Source organism: Poecilia mexicana, unplaced genomic scaffold (assembly GCF_051168715.1).
Source record: "Poecilia mexicana isolate PSO_F unplaced genomic scaffold, ASM5116871v1 scaffold_20, whole genome shotgun sequence".
NCBI classification, from domain to species: domain Eukaryota; kingdom Metazoa; phylum Chordata; class Actinopteri; order Cyprinodontiformes; family Poeciliidae; genus Poecilia; species Poecilia mexicana.
In genome coordinates this window covers 17,311,713-17,332,958 of record NW_028263389.1, presented here as the reverse complement: position 1 = coordinate 17,332,958, position 21,246 = coordinate 17,311,713, and the positions used below count along the sequence as shown (strand labels likewise).

General features: G+C 39.8%; 1 protein-coding gene across 1 annotated transcript; it reads left to right on the top strand.

Annotated features, from left to right (window-relative positions):
- Positions 1-25: 25 nt before the first annotated feature.
- On the top strand, positions 26-20,148 carry LOC106912742 (cadherin-7; the record flags this gene model as incomplete). The annotated part of the gene is made up of 4 exons (XM_088001649.1): positions 26-312; positions 1,380-1,516; positions 5,695-5,816; positions 19,894-20,148. Coding segments are annotated over 4 exons (738 nt in total), but the record flags the coding sequence as incomplete, so codon positions are not given.
- Positions 20,149-21,246: the final 1,098 nt, after the last annotated feature.

The following is a 21,246-nucleotide window of genomic DNA, read 5'->3' as shown; positions in this document are numbered from 1 at the left end:
GTAGAAACCTTGATGTGACCCATTTTCTGTTTTTTTTTGTCCCTTTTTTTCCTCGCAGCCTCTAGATTTCGAGACGAGAAGCGGCTTCGCTCTAAGAATCGAGGCCACAAACAGGAACATTGACTCCAATTTCTTGAGCCTCGGACCATTTAGCGACATAACTTCAGTGAAGGTTGCCGTGGCAGATGTGAACGAGCCGCCCATCTTTTCGACGCCGCTTTCCAAACTGAATGTTTCTGAGGATGCCAGAGTGGGCACCTCGATCGGTCGAGTCTCTGCCCACGATCCAGATAACTCCAACAGCGGCATCAGGTACAAACGCCGTGCTTCTCCGCTGCGCCACGCAACAATAGGCCAGACATCTGATTGGAAACAAAAAAAAAAACCCAGACACTGCTCTTCCTTTCAACTTTAAGTTATGCAATTAGTTTACAGAGTTTTGCGTAGAGGAAAAGAAAAAAAAAGTAAACAGCACCCCAAATATGCAAACAAATTGCTTCTCAATATTATCTACAAACACAGACTCCACAGAGCCTTGAAAGTCCCCAATCTGGCTGTCACAAAGACAGCAGCAGATGGTGGGCGGGCCAAGGAGTGCTGCATTTGCAAATATAAAATGCCATCTTGAACAAGAGAAGGGCATTCCTGCAGGAGGGTCAAGGCCCGACACTTGCGCAGTGGCATTTACGACTCCAAACAAGCACTCACATTGTCAATCTTTGCAGTGTCACTCTCGAGATGCCCCTCACCCCACCCGCCGCCCTTCTGCTCTAATTGAATGAATATTGTATGGTATTCATGCTTGGTCTGTTAGGATTGTTAGTAATCTTAATCAGAAAATCTAATTACTGCTCCATTGTAGCTGTAAATTGCCTTTTTTTGCCCCCGTGACTGTTATCAGAATCAGCAATATATTTCTCTACATCTGTTGAAATTAAAATTACTGTGGAACTAATGCCACCACAAGAGTGGAATTACACTGCAATAATATCCCTTGGATGTAGGCTAATTGAAGCTGTAATTTTCTTTTAGTGTTGAAAGGACTCAGTAAGTGTTGTGTGTTGAGGGACCGTCTTCACTTTTATCAAACTTTAATAGACCTTTGTGTCATCCTATAAGTTCCAGAAAAAGGTGACATTATCTGTGACATTTAGAGAGCAATTGGGAAGAAAAAAAAATATTTCATGAAGTTTAAAATCAATACAAGGAGGTAAGTATGGAGCTTATTATTTTAATTCCGCACAAACAGATGAAAAAGGACAGAACAATGTTTTCCTTCAGGTAAAAGAAACTACTATACTTTAATGTCAAATCGATACAAGTTAATCTCATTTTTTAGCAGTGTATCACGTGTAATATAGATGAGTTTCTGTGCCTAGGTACTCCATTGACAGGAACACCGACTTGGAGCGTTTTTTCAACGTTGACGCTTTGAGCGGGATCATCAGCACAGCTAAGTCTCTGGACCGAGAAGCCAACTCCGTCCACAATCTCACCATTTTAGCCATCGAGAGCTGTAAGTCGACCGCATTGAGATAGTGAGAAATACAGCATATTTGTTCAAATTCTCCACCGTTAGTCAAATCATTAAGTAACTGCTGTTAAGTAATAGTATTTTTCAAGTAATTGTTCTTGCAGTTATGGCTGAATCTGTGCGAGGGCCCTTCCAGAAAGGGACAGGAAATGAAAAGGTTAATCAGAAAATTCAGTTCCACTGAGTTACAAATGCAGAATTTCATTCAACTTTTATTTATAGTAAAGATTAGTTATTACTATAGTTGAGGTACAGGATTAAATAAAAATCACTGTATTTTAAAACAGTATGAAAAATTGACCTGTATATATTTCTTTTTTTAAATAAAAAAAATAAATGTAAGACTTTTTAAGACATTGTAAAACCATTTAATACAGTGACTGTTATAAAGACAGTTTTGATTGTAGTTTAAAAACAATACAGAGGCAGGCAGTTTATTGTTTCAATGCTAAAAAAAAGTTTTCTATCCAAGGACAATGTGTCTCATTGTGGGTGACATGGGATTTGAGAAGACAGAGCAGATACACACACACACACAAAAAAAAAACAAAAAAAAAAAAAACAGAGAATCACTGTAGTTTGTGTAGTTTCCATGTAATGAAACAATAAAATCAGTTGAAGCAGTATCTCCTTCAGCAGCCACAGTACAGGGAGAAACACAGCTAAACATAGAAGCTTTGAGCTGGTAGTAAAATCAATGATATGAAGAACAGAGTACACACAGTCAGAGCAACAGCTTCTTCTGTTGGTTTGTGTAGTACAGAGAACATCATTGTTCTCCCTGGCAGACTTCAGTCTGACCTTTAAAAGAAAGCAAAGTTTCCTTAACACACGCCTCATATCAAAGCTAAAATTGCGCGGCGTCTTTCTCATGGTAGAGGGATTCACCTTCATCGCAACAAGTGAGCCAAGTAGGTCATGTGATTTAGGGTTTTTGAAGACTTCATTTAGTGCCATACAGTCTGCTTTTAGGTTAGGCCATTTTCCATGTGATGGAGTAGCTTATTTTAAAAATCTTTAGAGAACTCTTTACCACACTGACAAGCTGCAACAAGCTTTTTTCTAAAGCCCTCAAACAGCTGTTTCATTCTCACCGCAGTTCAACCGTCAAGATCACAGCAAGCTGAATGTGTGGGATTTGAACAGGCCAAACAAAATGCCGAGTAGCCATGCTCTCATTATGTGCACCACATTCATATGAGATACACCTGCGTGTGGTTCTGGGCTTCTAGGCGTGTGGAGCTATCCAAATTCATTCTGCTTCAGAAAAAAATACCCTTTTTTTTGCATTTTAAACTGAAGGTATTATCCAGACTTTTTTTTTTGTCTTATTTTCTTGACAATTTATAATCACTGTTCATAAATATGTAAGAAAAACACATATGTTGTTGTAGAGTGTTGTATTTTTCTCACACGACTATATTTTTTAAAATATCAAAATATCAGCTTTAGGGTATCTTTAATGCTAACAGAAAAATGGCAGCAGTGAACTGCCCTGTCTTTTTTTTCTTCATATTTTCCTACCTCTCTTGAAGAGAGTCTCTTCAAATGTGCCTGTCAATTTATTACACCATGTACTTACTTAAGATTCTGTCCATTTTCTCTTTCTACAAAAATGCCCCCCAGGGTTTAGAGAAGTGTCATTTAGCCTGTCAGTAAAAAATTGTCGCTCCTCTCAGACTTCCTAATGCCCATTAGTCTGCAGTACAGGGGAAATTACAGCACATAGTCACGGGGTTGACGCACGGCTGTCAGGGAATGTTAATTTACACGCAGGACGGTCACTCTGACCTCCATGTCTCCCTGAGCCGTGGGGACGAGATGCTGACTAAGGGCAGACCGTCTCACCCACGGGTGAACAATGTTAATGCGATGTGAAGAAGTGCTGCATGCCTTTTTTTTTTTTTTTTTGTTCATCTGTCAATGCTACAAGGACGTGAACACCTTTTTTTCCCCCCCCTCTTTGCTTTGCAGTCCCATCATTTTACTGACATTACGCTAACACAGTGGCCAACTATCATCAGCACGCAACCCACTGAGCACTTCAGACAGCTGCGTCACACCAGTATAAGTTAAAGAAGACTAGCAGCCTGTCAGCACTGCACTTCTTCTGTTTTCCTATCTTAAAAGTGACTGTTGTATAAAGACTGCTCGGTTTATTTATTTATTTTTTTTATATTTTCCAAACCTTTTATGCTTCCCCTCTTCAAAGCTGTTTTTCTTATTTACGTCTCATGGCACACAGATGTACTTCTTGGTTGATTTCAGAAGTGTCGCCTGATATAGCACAAGAGAGAAGGCAGGATATAATAATAGCCATATGAAATGTCACAACAGTCCCTCATGCGTGAGGTACTGACTTCTGACACACAGTGATACTCACGCGCCGTTTTCAGCTCAAAAACATCTTTGATTTGGAGGATTGCCGCTGATATTCCCTGCCCTCCGCTGCCTTCTGACATTATTAATAGTAAATGCGTTCTATGTAGCTAAAAAAGAGAGCAAGTATGCTTCAGTGGAGGCTTGCTGGGCACTCGAGCCGGAGTCACTCACATTTCATCCGCCCTGCGCTCCGTCCAGTCCACGCCAATGACAACAAGTCTGTGGCCCGAGGCTCTGCGCGCCCTTTTTATCACCATCAAATGAGTCGCCCCGAATGTCAGCCCATCATCGCTGGCCGGCATCATGGCGACGCCACACTAAATCATCGTCTCGCACTCAGACGCAGCCATTTGGCCATCAGTGTGTGTCAAGCAGACAGAGCCGTGAAGCCCACTGTGGAGGATGGTTCACGCACATGGCTTTCCCCGACAACAAGCCTTTACTGAGGCTAATCGCTCACAGCCGATCGACAGCAGACGGGTTAACAACGCCGCCTCTTTGAAGTAGCTTGAAGCTTGCAGTGCGGTACCATGAACATTTGTGTATTTTTATTTTTTTTTATGTATTCCCAAGATTTGTAGAAGTACAAAAAACGGCAGACTTTGGAAGAAGTCGACTCTTCTTTGCAGGATGATTTGAAATCACCCACATTGGAGGGTTTTTTGAGTTCAAGGTAATTCCTTGGTAACTAAATCTTACTTACATGTAGACATTAACCCTTGTGTGTGCAAGGACTGAGGCAAACATAGAGGACTGAGGCAAACATAGAGGACTGAGGCAAACATAGAGGACTGAGGCAAACATAGAGGACTGAGGCAAACATAGAGGACTGAGGCAAACATAGAGGACTGAGGCAAACATAGAGGACTGAGGCAAACATAGAGGACTGAGGCAAACATAGAGGACTGAGGCAAATGATACAGGTTTTACGTGTGTGGGGTCGGTTGGACCCCATTTCTAGACACAAGGGTTAAGACCCTTTCAAAAACGTTAATTTGTTTTTGTTTCTCGAGTCAGCTTATAGAAATGAGTCGACGGGAACATATTTGGTCATGAAGACGTAAAAATTATTATCTACTATGCTTTTAGCAGCTTATATATTCACTTGCTTCTTATAACTTGCATCCTATTGAAAATTAAATAATACTATGTACAACTAGCAGTTTATATGCTATATTTAACTGAAAATACTAAAGTTAGCAAATATTGTATCATCAGTATTTTGGCTAAAGCCTGCATGTTGGTTGACACCAACTAATTCTAGCTACAGTGATACTAGCAGACTATATGCTAACATTTCTTTCAAATGCTAATCTTAGCTAACATAAACGTATGTCAGTGTGCTAACCAGACAGTTCCTCCAGTTTTTTCTAACTTCACAATCATGGAAATTCATGCAAAATCAATATATCCTTGCATTTTTTCATGCCAATGCATAATTAGGAAGTTCATACTCTCAAATATACATTAGAAATATTGCCACTGTATGGGAGTATGTCATACTTCTGCTACACTGCTGGCTTAGCCTTACCTGGCTATCATGGTGATCAATAGGACAAGAAACCAAACAAAACAAAAAAAGAAATACTGTTTCATTTAGTGAATGCTTACTGCGATTAAGTATGAAGTATCAGAAAATAACAAAAAAACCAAACAAAAAAAAAAACTCAGTAATACAGCCAAGAACGTCAAGGTCCAGGAAAAGCAGAATTAAAAACGAATTTTGCAGAAATATGTGAACCTGGACTCGTTCCTTTTCCTTTGTATTTTTTCCCCAGTGGATCCAAACCAGATTGGGAAAGGCATCACTCTGATCACGGTGTTGGACGTAAATGATAACGCCCCGGTCTTTGCAATAGACTACGAAACGCTCCTGTGTGAAAACTCAATGCCAGGGCAGGTAAGACCCAGAGACATCTCTGTTGTCGGTCTGGCATCCTTTCTTCTTTTCTTTCCCTCTCTCTCTCTGTAAACTCCCTTGAAGTTTGACATACAAAGACAGCCTGCTGAGCCTCACAGCCATTAAAACTCTCCCCTCCCTCTAAACAACTGCATTGTGCTCAAACTGTATCTGTTTTGCAGCTCAGGGTTACGCCAGGTGGACAGCATCATTAGTAGGAGACACAACTTCAAGATTTAATAGGAATTGTAGGAGTTGCTGTTCATTAGAGAACTTTCTCTCATTCACTTTCTTGCCACTGCTCTAGAGTTAGCCTGTGGTGTTTTTTGCACACTTGAATGTCATTTTATGGGAGGCTGGAGTGGTGTTTTATAATAGTTTGATAATAAGCCTGTCGTGAACAAGAGCAGAAGGTTTATCTTAGTATTGTGCTATGAAATCCAATGCAATTTTTGCATCTAAAAAAGATAAAGGGGGAAGTAAACTGTGTCCATGCATTGCATTTCCCGCCTCCACATTTGGCCCCATTGTTGCTGAATGACTTGTGTGTTTGTGGCGGTCATTTTTCAGCTCTTGGCATTTGGAAAATACAATCAGAGGCAAAGGCTAAAGAAAGCGTGTATGCCTGAATACGTACAATTGATCAGAATGATGCATTTTTATAAGAAATGGCTATTAGGCCATTTTAAATGTGCTATTTACATTCATGTGTCGTAGTTCTTTTATCATTGGGCTCATGGTGGCTGTGCAAAAAAAGGTAAATGAGTTTGTTTGGAAAAATGAAAGACAATATTTCATTCTGGATATGTTTTTTTTGGCATAATTTCTGACCGCAGTATTGTTTTACTGTAAAGAAGTCACACAGCCTGGCAGGCTCCAAGTGTTCAGGCATTTTGTGTTTATATTATTTGTTTTAATGAAAATCTCAGTGTGAAACTTAAAATAGAAAAAAATGAAAGCTCGCATAGGAGGACATTTTGTCATGTTACAACCACAAACCTTACTGAATATAGTTGGGATTTTGTGCGAAATACAAGCAGATAATTGTCAAGTAGAAAAGAAATGATTGTTTTTTTTTTCTTTTACAAGTAATATTCTGAAATACTTGGTGGGCAAATATATTTAGTTCCCTTTAGTCAGATACCCTTAAATGAATCCATATAAACAATTTCTCTTAAAAACATCACCTAATTAATCTAATTCAGTGTAAATAAAGCAATTCTGCATAAGCAAATGTAACATTTGAAACATTACAAACTATGGAGAAGTTCAAGATGTTTTAGTTGATTTGCAAGCCATGATATTTTATAACCCAACTGAACTGAGATTTATATCAGAGTTTAGTCACAGTACGTGCAGAACACAGACTTTTACAGTCAGAATCTCAACTCGGTGCAATTCTTTCACGTTCACCTCAAAAATGACAGCAGAGAAACTTAACCAAAGTAATATGTCAACAATGGTATCAGCCTCCAGGACACAGGGACCGCCATTGCATATGACAGCATCATCAGGAGGAAAAAGGTGTACCAGATCTGTAATTACTCAGTTCGAGCCGACAGATTGCTTACCTAACCCCTATGATAGCTGAGCTGCCACCTCCCCTCGGTGCAGCCACCGGCTCCTCTGAGAAGCGAGAAGCTTCAGCCTGTGAGTTTGTCCACCCTGTGAATTGATGTGATGCATTCAAATTCTGCCAAGATATGTTCAAAATTATTCCGCAAAAACAACTGCTGTTTGGAGCTGAAATATACTTTAGCAAACAAATATCCGACAAATGAAACAGTGTTTAGGTGAAACCGCAATTGATTTTTCATGCTGTATCTAGATATTGCATCAGTTTTTAAAAGCCTGAAAGTCATAAGAAATTACAAATGTCTCCTGTTTTCTGGAAGGAAATGTTTCAAGTATTCTAACATGCAAGAAAATCTGGACTAGATTAGGTATCAGTAGGGATATGTCTATACAAAAGTCATGGTTCTGTCAGCAACTTCTAAATTAATTGGATTTTATTATGTTCCAAAAGTAAAAAAAAGAAAAGAAAGAAAGAAAGAGGGAAAAAAGACATGAAAAGTGTAGAACTGACTGGAGAATTGGTTAGATTTTCTTTTTGTCAATAAATAAATTAGTATAAGCAGACATAGCTAATCCCTAGATAGGTAGAATACACAATATAACTCCTTTTTTATTTAATGACTGCTCATGTTTGAAAACAACTTCACAACTTCACTTTAACAACCAAGCAGAGGAGCGCAACATTTTCAAATCAGTTCTAACAAGGTCAGAATACTGATCTACATCGCACCATTAAATAACTTAGGACAATGTTGGAACCTTTGAAATCAGGTCTGAATTGTCTGGTGCACGCCCCGAAAGCTATTTCAAGATTATTTAATAAATACGGCGAAATCACTTCCAGGAAAATCAACTGTAAAACAGCCAATAATGTTTAGCTGTGCAAATAGGAGCCTCTCCTAACAAAATCATTTCATAGAGAGCTCGCTGTGTTGGGACTTAACAGCTGCGTAGCCTGAAGAAAACCATTTATCAGTGGGGTAGAAGAAGAAAAGGTGGCTTCAAAATGGCTATGGAGCGTAAAGATTGAACTTTGGAGCAGTGGAAAAAGGTCATGTGGTCTGATGAATCCAGATTTGTTCTGTTCCAGAGCAATGGCTTCTTATGGTAGGAAGGGCAGCGGATGAGCTGATGTATCCGTCTTGCCTGGTGTCTGCTATGCAAGTCTCTGGGCGGTTTTATGATCTGAAGTTGCTTGTAGAGTAGAGCACAGGGTCAGAAGACAATGTATTGTATGATCTGTAATACTGACTGAATAAATGCGGTGAAATTAATGTTTTTTTTTGTTTTTAGATTTTACATTTTAGCAGCTTTTCACACGTCCTTACCGAGTTGCCTGCGAGTGTGCAGGGCGGTGCTGTTTTAGACGGCAACAATTACAGCTGTACAGCAAGCCTCTTAACCTGCTTCACCCTTTTTGTTGTGAAGACGAATCACAGCCGCAGACAAGAAGTGCTTGTTTTTGTTTTTTTTTGTTTTCATCTCTCACTGTTAACAGTTTCTTCCCATTCAAACACAACCTTCTGGCGGGCAACACCGCGGCGCACCGGTGGGATCCCACCTTCCGACTGCATAATGAAGGCAGGGAGGATGGAAATTTCATGATGAAATTTACACCCCCAAAAAAAAACACATACAGAGCAAAGGGAAGGAGAAGGGCTGACATTTGAATGTGAAAACACAGTTTGAATTACAACGAGGCGTCTGCTGCCTGTTACCAAACAGACTGGGTGGACTCATTACCTGTCTGATACGCGCTCCACCAGCTCCCTGATTCCTAATTAATGAAAATGCTCCTGTATGTGTGGATGTCGATGTGAACACGTCGGACGCACTAAATGGGCTTGCCAACCTGTAAAAGCTTTATGAAAAAAATAAAATAAATAAAAACAAATGAATAAATATCGCAAGCTGCCCACGGGTTGTCACGCCCATTAGGTTATTTAGAGCCACAGCAAAGATGAAATAATTACATTTGCCAGTGAGGGCCAGAGTTGACTCTGCAGCTCTGTAGCTCAGATTAACAGGCAGTTCTGCGGTGGAACAACCTGCCATTTTTCAGGCCTAATTAAGGCAGTCTCGTGGCACTGGCTCTCTCCAGAGATGCCACTTGTTACAGTTCATTGGTGCGTCTGTCTTCTGCCATAATATAAATTGATATCATGATGGGGGTGGAAGGGGCCGAGGCACTGTGGATTGCGGTGGGGACGAAGGGGAGGGGGGCTGGATTCACATTGTACAATCACTTCATTGTAATCATTACACACATGAGTGGATCTGGGATTCTGCTGTCCCCAGCCTGCTTGCAGCTTCCCACAGGGAGCTTAGTCAAAAATGATGCGAAGATGTGAGTTTTATATACGTGTTTAGTGGTGTCCCTCAGCAAGATTGCACCAAGTTACTATTTGACATTTTAATTACCGTTGTGCACAAGGTTAAGCTGGACTTGTTCAGTTTTCCTTTTTACAGCTCAACTCTTTGTGGAGTTTATTAGAGGATCTGTGTCTTGATTGTACCAAACTGCCCGATTTCTGCAGATAAAAACCAGTTTCTTTTCACATTTTTCAAAATTGCTATGCCACTTTTTTTTAGCCGTTTCTGATGGAGTGGTCAGAGTCCTCTGTTCATCTACTTCCTGTTTTGGCCTGTGTGTCTCATCCTTTTGTTCACATATTTATAAAGTTAGCATTTTTTATGTCTGTGTTAACTGAAGGGAATATACTACTTATGAAAGTAAAAATTGCATGCATGTACAAGATTCCAATTCACATGCAGGAATATAGTTTACATGCCATGTTCTACTCTTGGCATATTAATATTTAAATTAATATTTTAATCATATTAACATCTTTTTATTTCTGCCTGGAAGCAATATTAATGTCATTGGAGTGGCTCGGCTAGACTCCCAACTTGACTCTTGATCTTGCATGTATCATTTTTTTTTTATTTTTTATCTCATTATCAAATCATAAACTTTCTGGTTGGATAAAACTAATTTGACCTCAGGGGTATTGATCATTTTGGCCTTTGAGTGCAGGTCTCAGGGCACAGGCTGGTTACTGGTATGAAAGTGTAACGAAACTTTGAATCCACTAAAGTTTAACTCGTACCGTTTCTATAGTTTCAATTCCTTCTAAAGAGTTTCCCAGAGTTATTGGAGTTTTCTTTGACAAAATCGACCATGAAACAACAAAGTTGTCACTGCCGCTCAGTTGGTTTCAAAAAGTCTGACAACTTTCTCTTACAGTAATGACATATGAGGAAATTTGTAAGGATGTTGTATGTAGCACAATTGGGTCCCAGGTAAGTCCTCATCAGGCCCTTCATTTCACACTGTAAACACTATTGTCAAATACCTTTTTCCACCTCCTTCCTCTGATTAAATCTACCTTTTCTGCTCATTCCTTAATTACAGCAAAGCCTTGACTGTCGGTACAGAAAAACGTCTTCACACCTCTGGTCACCAATTCAGATTATCAGTTTTTTAGAGGTGTCGCGTCACTCCGGAAAACAGATATGCCACGGCGCAAGGAGCAAGGAAAACATTAGCGAGCAGAAGCGTGGCGTCTGTTCTATAAAAAGAAGAAGCAAAATTTAATATCAGATCTCTCCAGAAGATGACTTATCCCCGACAGCTTTGGCTTGTCGGGATCAAGTCAACAGACGCGCGCTTGTAACAAGCCGAGTCTGAGCAAATGACTGAGTTGGTGTGAAAATGAGAGGAGCTCACGGAGGGGAAAATAATTGAAGCTATTGACAGATGTCATTTGCAGAACTCCATATATTGATCCCAAGTGCAATTTATGTTTTCCCTCTGAGAGTGTGTCCCCTCATTAGGGTGCAGAAAGTGAGTGGGCGCTGCCAACCGGTGGGTCCGAGGAGGTACGGGCGTCATGTGTGGGTGATGTTTGGGGCGTTGATGTCGTGGGAAGCGGCGCGTCGAGGGAGTGAGCGAGGTGGTGCGAAAACAGCATGCCCACCTCCTCCTTCGTCAACACAACCCCTGGTGACAGCTGTCACGTCACCATGGCAACGAGTGCCACCTATTTCTTGTGATGCTTATTTATACTCTTAGTTCAACTTTGAAGTGGCTGGCTTGATCTTATTGTGTGACTCATCTGCGAACGGGGTTTTAAGGTAGCTTAAAGGGAAAGGCTCTTAGACGGCAGAGCCAGTCACACCCTGCTCAGAATCGGATAATTACACTTTCAGTCTGACGCTCATAGCAGCACTGCAGACTTTAGAGAGGGGAGAGGGGAGGGGAAATCAAAAATGTAGTGTTTATTTGCCGCGTGTGGAGAATGGAAAAATAAAATGTGCGATAAGCGCTTGTTATCACTGAGATTGCAATTTGTCACTCCAGCCACGCTAAATTAGTCGACATTACTTCCGTCATTAAACAGGCCACGTTTTCAAAACGCCAGACTCAAAGGAACGCACGACGCTTTGTGTCAGAGTTGCAGGGGATTGTGGTCTTTGTGGTTCACTTTACACACTTTAGGGGCGTTTGTAAGTAAACTGGGTGGGTGGGTGGGTGGTTAGGGGTGGGGGAGTTAAAGCCGGACTGTTTGAACTGCATGCTGGTGAGAAAATAAAAAAAGAGACGTTTTACTAGGCAGGATGGTCTTTGTGGAATTACTGCGAGTAAATGCTGAGAGAACAGTGAGGATTTCACCTATGAAGGCTCGGCTTCATCACTGGGTGGCAGCACGCACGAGGAATCGAAAAACTGCTCCGGAGAGGGAAGTTTTAAAAAGGCCAGACCGAAACTTTAACTTTAGAGCCACACAAATATAACTAAATAGAAGAGTAAATGTGTAAATACAAAAACAAAACGCTAGTCGCATAAACAGTTACTGCCCGTTTAGTAAAAATTAGCAGCGTTTAACCCCATTTCAGGTTCAGTTTCTGATCACTGCCTGATCTTTTGTGATGCTCCTTCGTCACAAACCAACATGACTAATAAAAGAGCCCCACAGAATTGCAGGTATAACAATGTTGTAATGTAGTTAATATCACAATAATGATTGAGAATTCAATTATTATCTATTCGTCTTTGAGTTTCAAAACATAATTAGCTGCATGGCGGTCACATTCACTGCTCCTTTACAAAGAAGATTGTTTTAAGTTTTGTATTATATCGCAAACTTTTTCACCTGCTCAAAACGTGTTTACATTGCATTAGTCCTGTTGTTATTGTCGCCTGGCTAAACTGCGCCTCTAATTGAATTAATCTAAGTTTGTCAGTATGTCCTAAAATAGGTGTCATTTCTTTTCATTCACTTTGGGTTTGAATCTTTTACTGTACAGCCTATGTAGATGTTTTGTGACGGCTGTTTTTCTTATAGCTTGTTATTATTCTAGATTAGACACCATCCTATTTCACATTAAATACAGTTAATTAACACAAATGTAGTTGATATAGTAGCTAATTGTTCAGGACTTCTTATATATTCACGCTCACACTTCACTCAGAACGAACAGGACTCAGAGTTGAGTTACCTGACTGATTATATTGTTTTGAAATTGAAAATTCAGCGTATCACAGAGTCAAACAGGTTCATTCAGAGTATCTTCTTTCTATTCAGAGTTTGTTAAGCCCGCTTTCTGAAACAGGGCTCCGGTGTGTGATTATTCATCTCCTCTCAGTTTACCTTTTGCCTTTTCACCCGGTTGCACCTTGTGAATAATCAACCACCCACCTCTTGTCTGCAATCACACTGCCCTGTATTTAAGCTCATGGATTTTCATTGCTCTTTGCTGGATTCTCCCTCATCTTCTGCTGCCTCCGGGTTCCTTTGTTATTATATTATTAAAGTTCTTATTCTTGGGTCCACACATTTGGGTACTCGTCAAGGCTCGCTAAACTCAACAATTTCACTCTAACGTTAAAAAAAAGAAAAAGTTTTTACAGTCTCTACATGTTCTTTAAAAGCTACGTGCCTGCTTTAATGCAACTGTTTAACACAGCGATTTCTGGAGTCTGTGGAGAATGGTTAGAGAAAGAGACAATAAACAATAAGTAGCTAGGATCAGAAACTGGGGCTACATTTTAAACATGCTCGCCAAAGTTGGCAATGGTTGGAGAAACATTGCCTCATCCAATGATTCCCCATTTCAGCTTTCACATTAAAATGGTTGGCTCAGAATTGGATGTAATCGATATGAATACATCGATCCATCTTGCCTTGTGTCAATGGTAGCGGTGGTATAATGACATGGAAAATATTTTCTCTGCCCTATTTGGACCCCTTAGTAAGAATTGAGGAATGATTATTTGAGTGCAGTGTATGGGAAGATTAGCGTTATGAATGTGCAACCAAAAAAATTGGCAGCAACTGTACGATGCTTGTAAGTCAATGTGGAAAGAAGTCTCTTAGGAAGGTTTGAAGCCTAATGAAATGCGGGCCTCTAAGAAATGAGCCAGTTTTGAAGCCAAAAGGACGACTAACCCAGTCCTAACAAGGTGTGCTAGATAAAGTGGCGAGTGGGTATCTGTTCTAAACAAGTTCTCTGAATCCTGCTCCAAAGTGAGAAATAGCTGCATAACTTTCCCCTCTGTATCTTTTTTTGATCTGACACGCAGCCAAGCATAAACTCAAGAAACCTTTAATTCTGTGATTCATCGGCCTCTTCGGCCGAGCTTTGCGACAGGCACCAGTCGGCTGCCGCCGTTAATGTCTCTAGGAGAGAATTTATGTCTAAAGCCGTGCCTCTCTCCTCCTATCTCCCACTCAACCCATTAGAGGATTCCCCACCAAAGGTTTTGCAGGAACGCCTTCCATCAAGAGCCGCGCTAATGAAAGGCATTATACATTACAAAGTGTTTGATTTAGGGATGATTTACAGTCCCTTTCCCCTCAGCGTTGAGAAATGGAAACCTTTCCTGAGATAAGCTCAGAATCCACCTGCGATATTCAAAGGACATCAAAGGGTTCACATGGTGTATAGGATTCATTGTCGGCGTTAAGAACTACAAGAACAGCTTTCTATCAGATCTGAAATTTCCATAACAGAGTGAGAGGCATGAGAGTTATTATGTTTCCGGGATCAATGGCAGCTTTGGTGATACGCGGCCGAGCTCGCATACGCTGCATGTTTGGGTGCTGGATCGCTGCCTCTGCCTGTCGCTGATCTGACGCCGACACAAACATCACTTCTGTCTGTTTATACAAATATTCCAAATGTTCCTGAGCCGCAGATGATAACCTTTTTCTCATCTCCGCTCTGTGTAAATTCCCCCAGCTCTGCAGAACTGAACTGTAAAAACAGACGGCTGCACTTTCCTGTTAGCTTTCCGTTGAGCAGCCAATGACGGAGCCACGCAAAAAGTATTCACACCCCTGTTGCTTTTTCCCATTATCCGTTGCGACAACCAGAAACTTCAGTGTATTTTTATGTGCTAAACCAACACAACGTGGCGCATGATTGTTGTGGAAGAAAAATAACACGTTTTCAATCATTTTTTTTGCAACTAAAAATCTGAAGTGTGGTGTACAGTTGTGTTCGTTACTCTTTATTGCCCCTAATTAAAATCCTCTGCAAGCTACTGCTTCCAGATGTGACCTAATAAAACAGAAATCATCTGTAATTTATTTTCAATATAAATTCTGTTTTCATTTGCAGGGAGAGTAACTAGAGGGATGCAAAATTAATTAAACTTTTTTATTTTTTTGACATTTTTGCTACTTACATAGTAATAAAATGTTATTTTCATCAATATTCCAGATGCAGTTTACATCACATAAAAAATAATTAAACAGCAACGTTCAGGGCCATGTGAAGGAGGGCACAGAAGTGAACAGTGGAAAATCGTTACATTCTGAAGTTGCAAGAGTACATGAGCAATTTTTTCAAGTTCACCAACTTGAACACACAACCCACTCCCCCCAATGAAACATGGTCTCTTCAGCTAGTAAAAGTAAGTCTGAACTTCTCTGCTGCCTCCTCAACTCTATTCAAAATTAAACTGATGATGGATGGATGAACAGATGGATGGATGAAAGGATGGATGGATGAACGGATGGATGGATGAAAGGATGGATGGACCAATGGAACATGTTAGAAGCTGCAACAGACATCAGTTGGTTGAACGTTCACCTTTCAACGGGTGAATAACCCTAAATTGTCAGCCAGATGTAGACAGAAAATTTCAAGCCAGGGGAACTAAATACAAATGCTGGCCACACTTTTCAGATTTGTATTTGCTTAAAAACAAAACGCAAAACTGTGCGGCTTTACTGTTCATATCTTTGTACTACTTTACATTGGTCTGTCATATTAGGTCCTAATAAGAAACATTTGAAGTTTGTGCTTTAAGGGGTACAAATACTTTTGCAAGGCGGTGTGTTTTAACTTTTGTTTTTTTTCCCTCCCTCGCTGCCAGTTTTAATAATTGGCATGATTTTGTTTGCCACCTACACGAATACTTAATACCTGACAGCTTGTAACCAGCAGCATTTAATCACAGCTGACAACTGATAATCCATGTCTCTGCCCTGATGGATCATTGACTTTCATTTTTCTCTTCCTCCTCGCCCTTCTAGTCCCCCGCTCCTTATTTTTGTCCTCGTGTTAGACAAAAAAAGCTGTTTGGGGCTGGAAGATGTGATAATCATGTGTGAATTGCTTCTAAAAAATCTCTTGGATCACATCCATGGGTGTTAGCTGTCACTGGGTTGAGTTCCTAGATCTGCTACAAAAGACTCAGGAGGCTTGATGTAAATTTATGTGAACATTGCCACAGTAACTCCAACTTTGATGACCGTCCCAGTGGCTATCATTAATCGTCCATATGGCATGTTGGTGTGTGATGTTCCTCTCATGTATAGGATCTACTCATTCAGCTCTTTTTCTCCCTGTTTTCCTTCAACTGGCTGCTCAATTTTTTAAGCGATAACTCGATTTCTAGAGAGTCTGTTTGTATGAATAAAATAATAATTATGGCACATGCTGCTGGGTGTGGATAAATTGGATTATTTAGCAATACTTCCTCCGATCTTTATAATTTTGAGCTCTGTTGCATAATAAAGGCAGGAAAGGCTTTCTCTTAGTCCGAGGTTCAGAAGCGGAACAAAAAGGGCCAAAACAAACGGCGTCTACTTGTTTCACTCACAGATATGAATTCTTGTCTTGCAACGCCTCGAGCGAAAGCAGTTCTTATCGTGAGTCATTTTCATTCCAAATAATGAAGTAAACATGCCTGGCTGCACAGCGTACACATTTATTTTGGACAGCATTAGTGTCACGACACGCAACGGACTGAGCTGACATTGTATTTATTTTTCATGCGGCGCTCAAGGCCAGCAGATCCGATGCTGCTCAGGATATTAGAATAAGAGGATTGTGTGTGTTGTCAACTTTCCCTGTGAGAGCTGGAGTTTCTTTCTCTTGCTAATTGCAAACACAGACGCGGCTTTGTTCTAAGATCGACTAAATGGATTTGCCAAAAAAAAACAAAAAACAAAACAAAAAGAAGCCTTGGGAATCAGTTTTGATTAAAGATTTTTAAAAAGTCAATCAACTGTTATGAAAGGCAAGAAATCAAAATGGGTAAAGACACGTCAGTTGTAGTTTGGTCCTTGCCGTGTTCCCTTCTTCAGCATTCAGTACGCTTTACATCAGAGGGATACAGATTTGTGTTATTATTAGATTGGAATGCATGTAAATAACTTTAAATCTGTCTGTATGCCTGGATTAAATGGATTTTAGTTTTAATTTTACAATTGTAAATGTGCTTATCTACATGTTTTTGTTGTCTACTGTGTCAGATAAGATCGTTTTGTGACTCCAAGGAACAGGTTGTTTAAAATTATTTTGTTTTAATCAAGAGTCCTAATCTGTCGGGGTTTTTTTTTTATTTTTTTATAAGAAACATTTGGTCAAAACAGAAATGAGAACCAAATTCTGAGTGAAGTCCAATATAAAGTTCTCTGGCTTTTTCTCTTCATTATGTAGGAAAACAGTAGTGAAAAATTAACGACACATATTGATGTTTTATAGTCTTTTCTCAGGGGTACAGAATAGAAGTACCTCTGGACAAAATTATAATGTATAGGTAATTTCCAAAGATTCAGACTGATTTGAATGAATGAATACATTTGTATCCTGGAATGAAATTAAGCCATACCATCTCATATTAGATTCCTGGAAAAGCTGATGATTGTCTTCGTACTGAATCGTGTTTTGAGATGTGAAGCAGTTAATCGAACTTGGCCCTGTTTGGTGGCTCTTCTGGCACTCGGTTCAAGGAGAGAAAATCCCCGAAGCATTCCTAAGTTTCTACAGCATCTCATTTACATGTCACACCGTGCACCATCTTCAACGTTGCTTCGAAGTGTCCATGTTTACCAGGCAAACATTGCAGCTCCTTGTCACTTTCAGCTGCCTCCAAAGATAAGTGACTCCTCGCGAAGCGCCACGATAAAATACTCAACTTTTACAGCAGTAATAAACTGTTTTATAGCCTATTGATGAAAACATTTTAATCTCGACAGCCAGTTTTTCCTTTCACATAGGATAGAGATGCTTGTATGTCATCCTTTTAAATCACCTATGGTACAATGTTTACTGTAAAAACTTGAAATGTGCTAAAGGCCAACAGTTGGGACAGAGAAAATAATCTCTTCGAAATGATTTGCTTTGGAGAAATGACTTCCTAAAAGAAAACATTTTTACCCCTGAGAGGTTGCTAAACTCTTGCCAAATAAGCACTTACTGTACTACAGGGAACAAATGACACAGAGCCCATGCCAATAGCTATAAAACAAACCTTCTACATCAATAGGAATTAGGTTGGTTTTCTCTAATCCACTCACTCGGTCGCTCGGCCCTTCAAACAGGATTTGTCACTCGATGTGTTTAAATTTGTCATAGCGGAAAAGACCAGATGTACAGTACTTTGAAAAAAAAAATGTTTGTTTTATTTTTCCACATGTAAATGTTTTAGATAATTATTATCAAACATAATCTGAGGAAATATTAAAAGCAGTTTTTGCAAGATAGTATGATTTATTAAAGGAATAAAATATATCCAAATCAACATTTTTTCCTAATTTGAACTAATAACTCTCATAAATCTGATGATTGTCTGTGCTACTATTGATATAACAGCCATCATCAGGGATTTGGCTAAATTTGTTATTTAGGGTAGTATATTTTGTTTTCTTTGCAAATTTTGACATTTCCATGTAAATTTGCTTAATTCTCCAATAGTGTGCTTAAAACTGTCACATTTCTATCCTCTTTAGGTCGAATGGTTTCTAAGTAGCTGAATTCTCTTATAGTTTAAAATAAACTTCACTTGGCTTCATGTCACATGTTGAAGTCAAGTGAAGTTTGTTACCATGTTTCACACCATCAATACAATACAGTAACCAATTATGAAACAACTAATAAAAATTGCATTTTTTTTTCAAATGCCATAATCAAAATTGTCAAGCAAACATATATCAAATATATTGATTAATGTTCCAGTTATTATCAATCAAAGGCCACTCTAAACAGGTGTGTGTTTAGCCTATATGTAAAGAAACTCAGTGTTTCAGACTTTATGCATTTTTCTAGAAGTTTGTTCCAGATTAGATGAGTATAATTCCTGCCTGCTGCTTCCCCATGTTTGGCTCTGGTTCTGGAGATTCAGAATAGACCAGAACCAGAACGTCTGAGTGGTCAGAAAGACGGATATGACATCCGATTTCTTATGTATTTTGGTACGAAGCCATTCACTGTTTTGTACACCAACTGAAGTATTTTAAAGTTTATTCTCTGAGCTCCGACACACAGCCCCACCCGGTGGCGAGTCAGGAGTTGGAATAGTGAGTGTGGCCACAGCAAATATTGATCAGCAGCATTACCCAGCTTTACAAATGTGTGATGCGCTGGCGACGGGTATTCTGCAGGCTGGTGACTGTGTCAGACTGTCTGCAGTGGTTTGGAAGTGGAATGAGCTCATGGCAGCACTCGCTCAGGACAGAACCGGGTTGCAGCAGCGCTGTAAAAATCTCCAACATGACAGAAAAGAAAGTTGACAGATTTGTCAGCAGTTGGATTTTAGATTTAAAAAAAGTAGCAACGGGGTGTAGAAAGTGGCGACAGAGTTTATAAGTTAGCTCCTGTCGTCCTGACAACAGCCATCCCTGCACTTGGCCACGCCCCCTTTGCTTCGCCCATTTTGCTGGAGTTTTTTTTTTTTTTTTAATGTGTAAGTGGCGGGGTTGTGTTTTCAGAGGGGGCCAAAACCTCATTTGGAAACTGCTTTTCATATTTACCCAGGTTATATCTGTCTAACATAAGAGGAAATTCTTTGGTCAAATACATGATGCTGTAATGCACTCCTAAGTGATGCACTGAGGAAGGGTTTGAGCATCCTCTGACTCCATGAACCCATTAAGCAGTTTGCAGCTTCAGTTCACAGCAAATTGGACTGTGAGATAGGATAAAGATCACCCAGCTAACTGATCTGAAACGTCTGTGTTTTTTTTCTTGTTCCTCTCTCCCTCAGGTGATTCAGACCATCAGTGCGGTGGACAAGGACGAACCTCTGGACGGACATCGCTTTAATTTCGCCCTGGATGCAACCGTCGCCGGCAACCTGAATTTCACCCTGCGAGATAACAAAGGTGCAACTGCCTTTCTGTGCCACTCGTTGATGCTGTTCAAAGATAGTGGGTTACTCTTTATTGTGAATTTGTAGAAGAGTGCCGAACGCACACATACTGAGAACCTGTGAGTGTTTGATGCTAAAAGCACACACACACACACACACGCATACACGCACACGCACACACACACACACACACACACACACGCACACACACACACACACACACACAAAATCATTGTATTCAGTTGAAATTCTTTATTTGGATTACAAAACAGAACAATGTTTGGTTAAGGGCTTTATTTAGTCATTTCTAGTTTAAACAGCTTTGCTTACCTTTAGTGAATTGGCGAATCTTTTGTTATATTTTTTTCCTATTTTTGTTTAGCTCTAACTTCTGTCACTTTATTAGTTGTTCTACTGTCAACTAACTACATAGATACATGTTTTTATTAGTGATGGCACATACGGCTCTTTGAAAGGAACAGAATTTTGAATGAGCCATTCAGATGATCTGTTTTTGGAAATATATTTTTTTCTAAGACAAACGACTCTATTTCTGTTTCATACAGTTGTTTACAAGTGTTGTGCGCATTCATCACATTTCAGTGCCATTTGCAAATCAGAAACACAATAAAAAGGAAGATGTAAGGAACAATAGAGGGAAAAGTGAAGCTGGGTTGCTTTACCAGAATCAAAAGCACTTCAAGCTAAATGTCTCAGCATCTCTTAATATGTTTTATTACGATCTTATTATGAATATGTATCCTTATTGTAAAGATAAATTAAACATAGGTCTGTCCCAACATTTCAGAAAAACGCAATGACTGCCATACGGTGCATTCTGAGTATTTTCCACATGAAAGTATGTCAAGAGGGGTTTGCGTTGTTACTTGCATCTTTTTAATTCAACCAGCCAATGCAATTGACTCTTCCCATCCCTCACTGGGACTCTGCACAGCGTACACCACCTACGCCACCTTTCTGCTTAAGACATGAAGCAAAATCAACAAAACCATATGGTGCATACCTCTATTTGCAACACCACGTAGTCTGTGACAGCATTCTTCTTCCACCAAGCGATGTACCTTTGACCTTTAGACACAAGATGCAGCTGCCTTTATACCGTCATAATCTGCTACCCTCCCACACATAAAAGTGGGTGGAAAACTTCATTCTAATTTCTATGTTAGACGTATAGACTCGAGAGAGTTGTACTTGACTCTATGATTATGTGCTTTCACAAATTCCTGC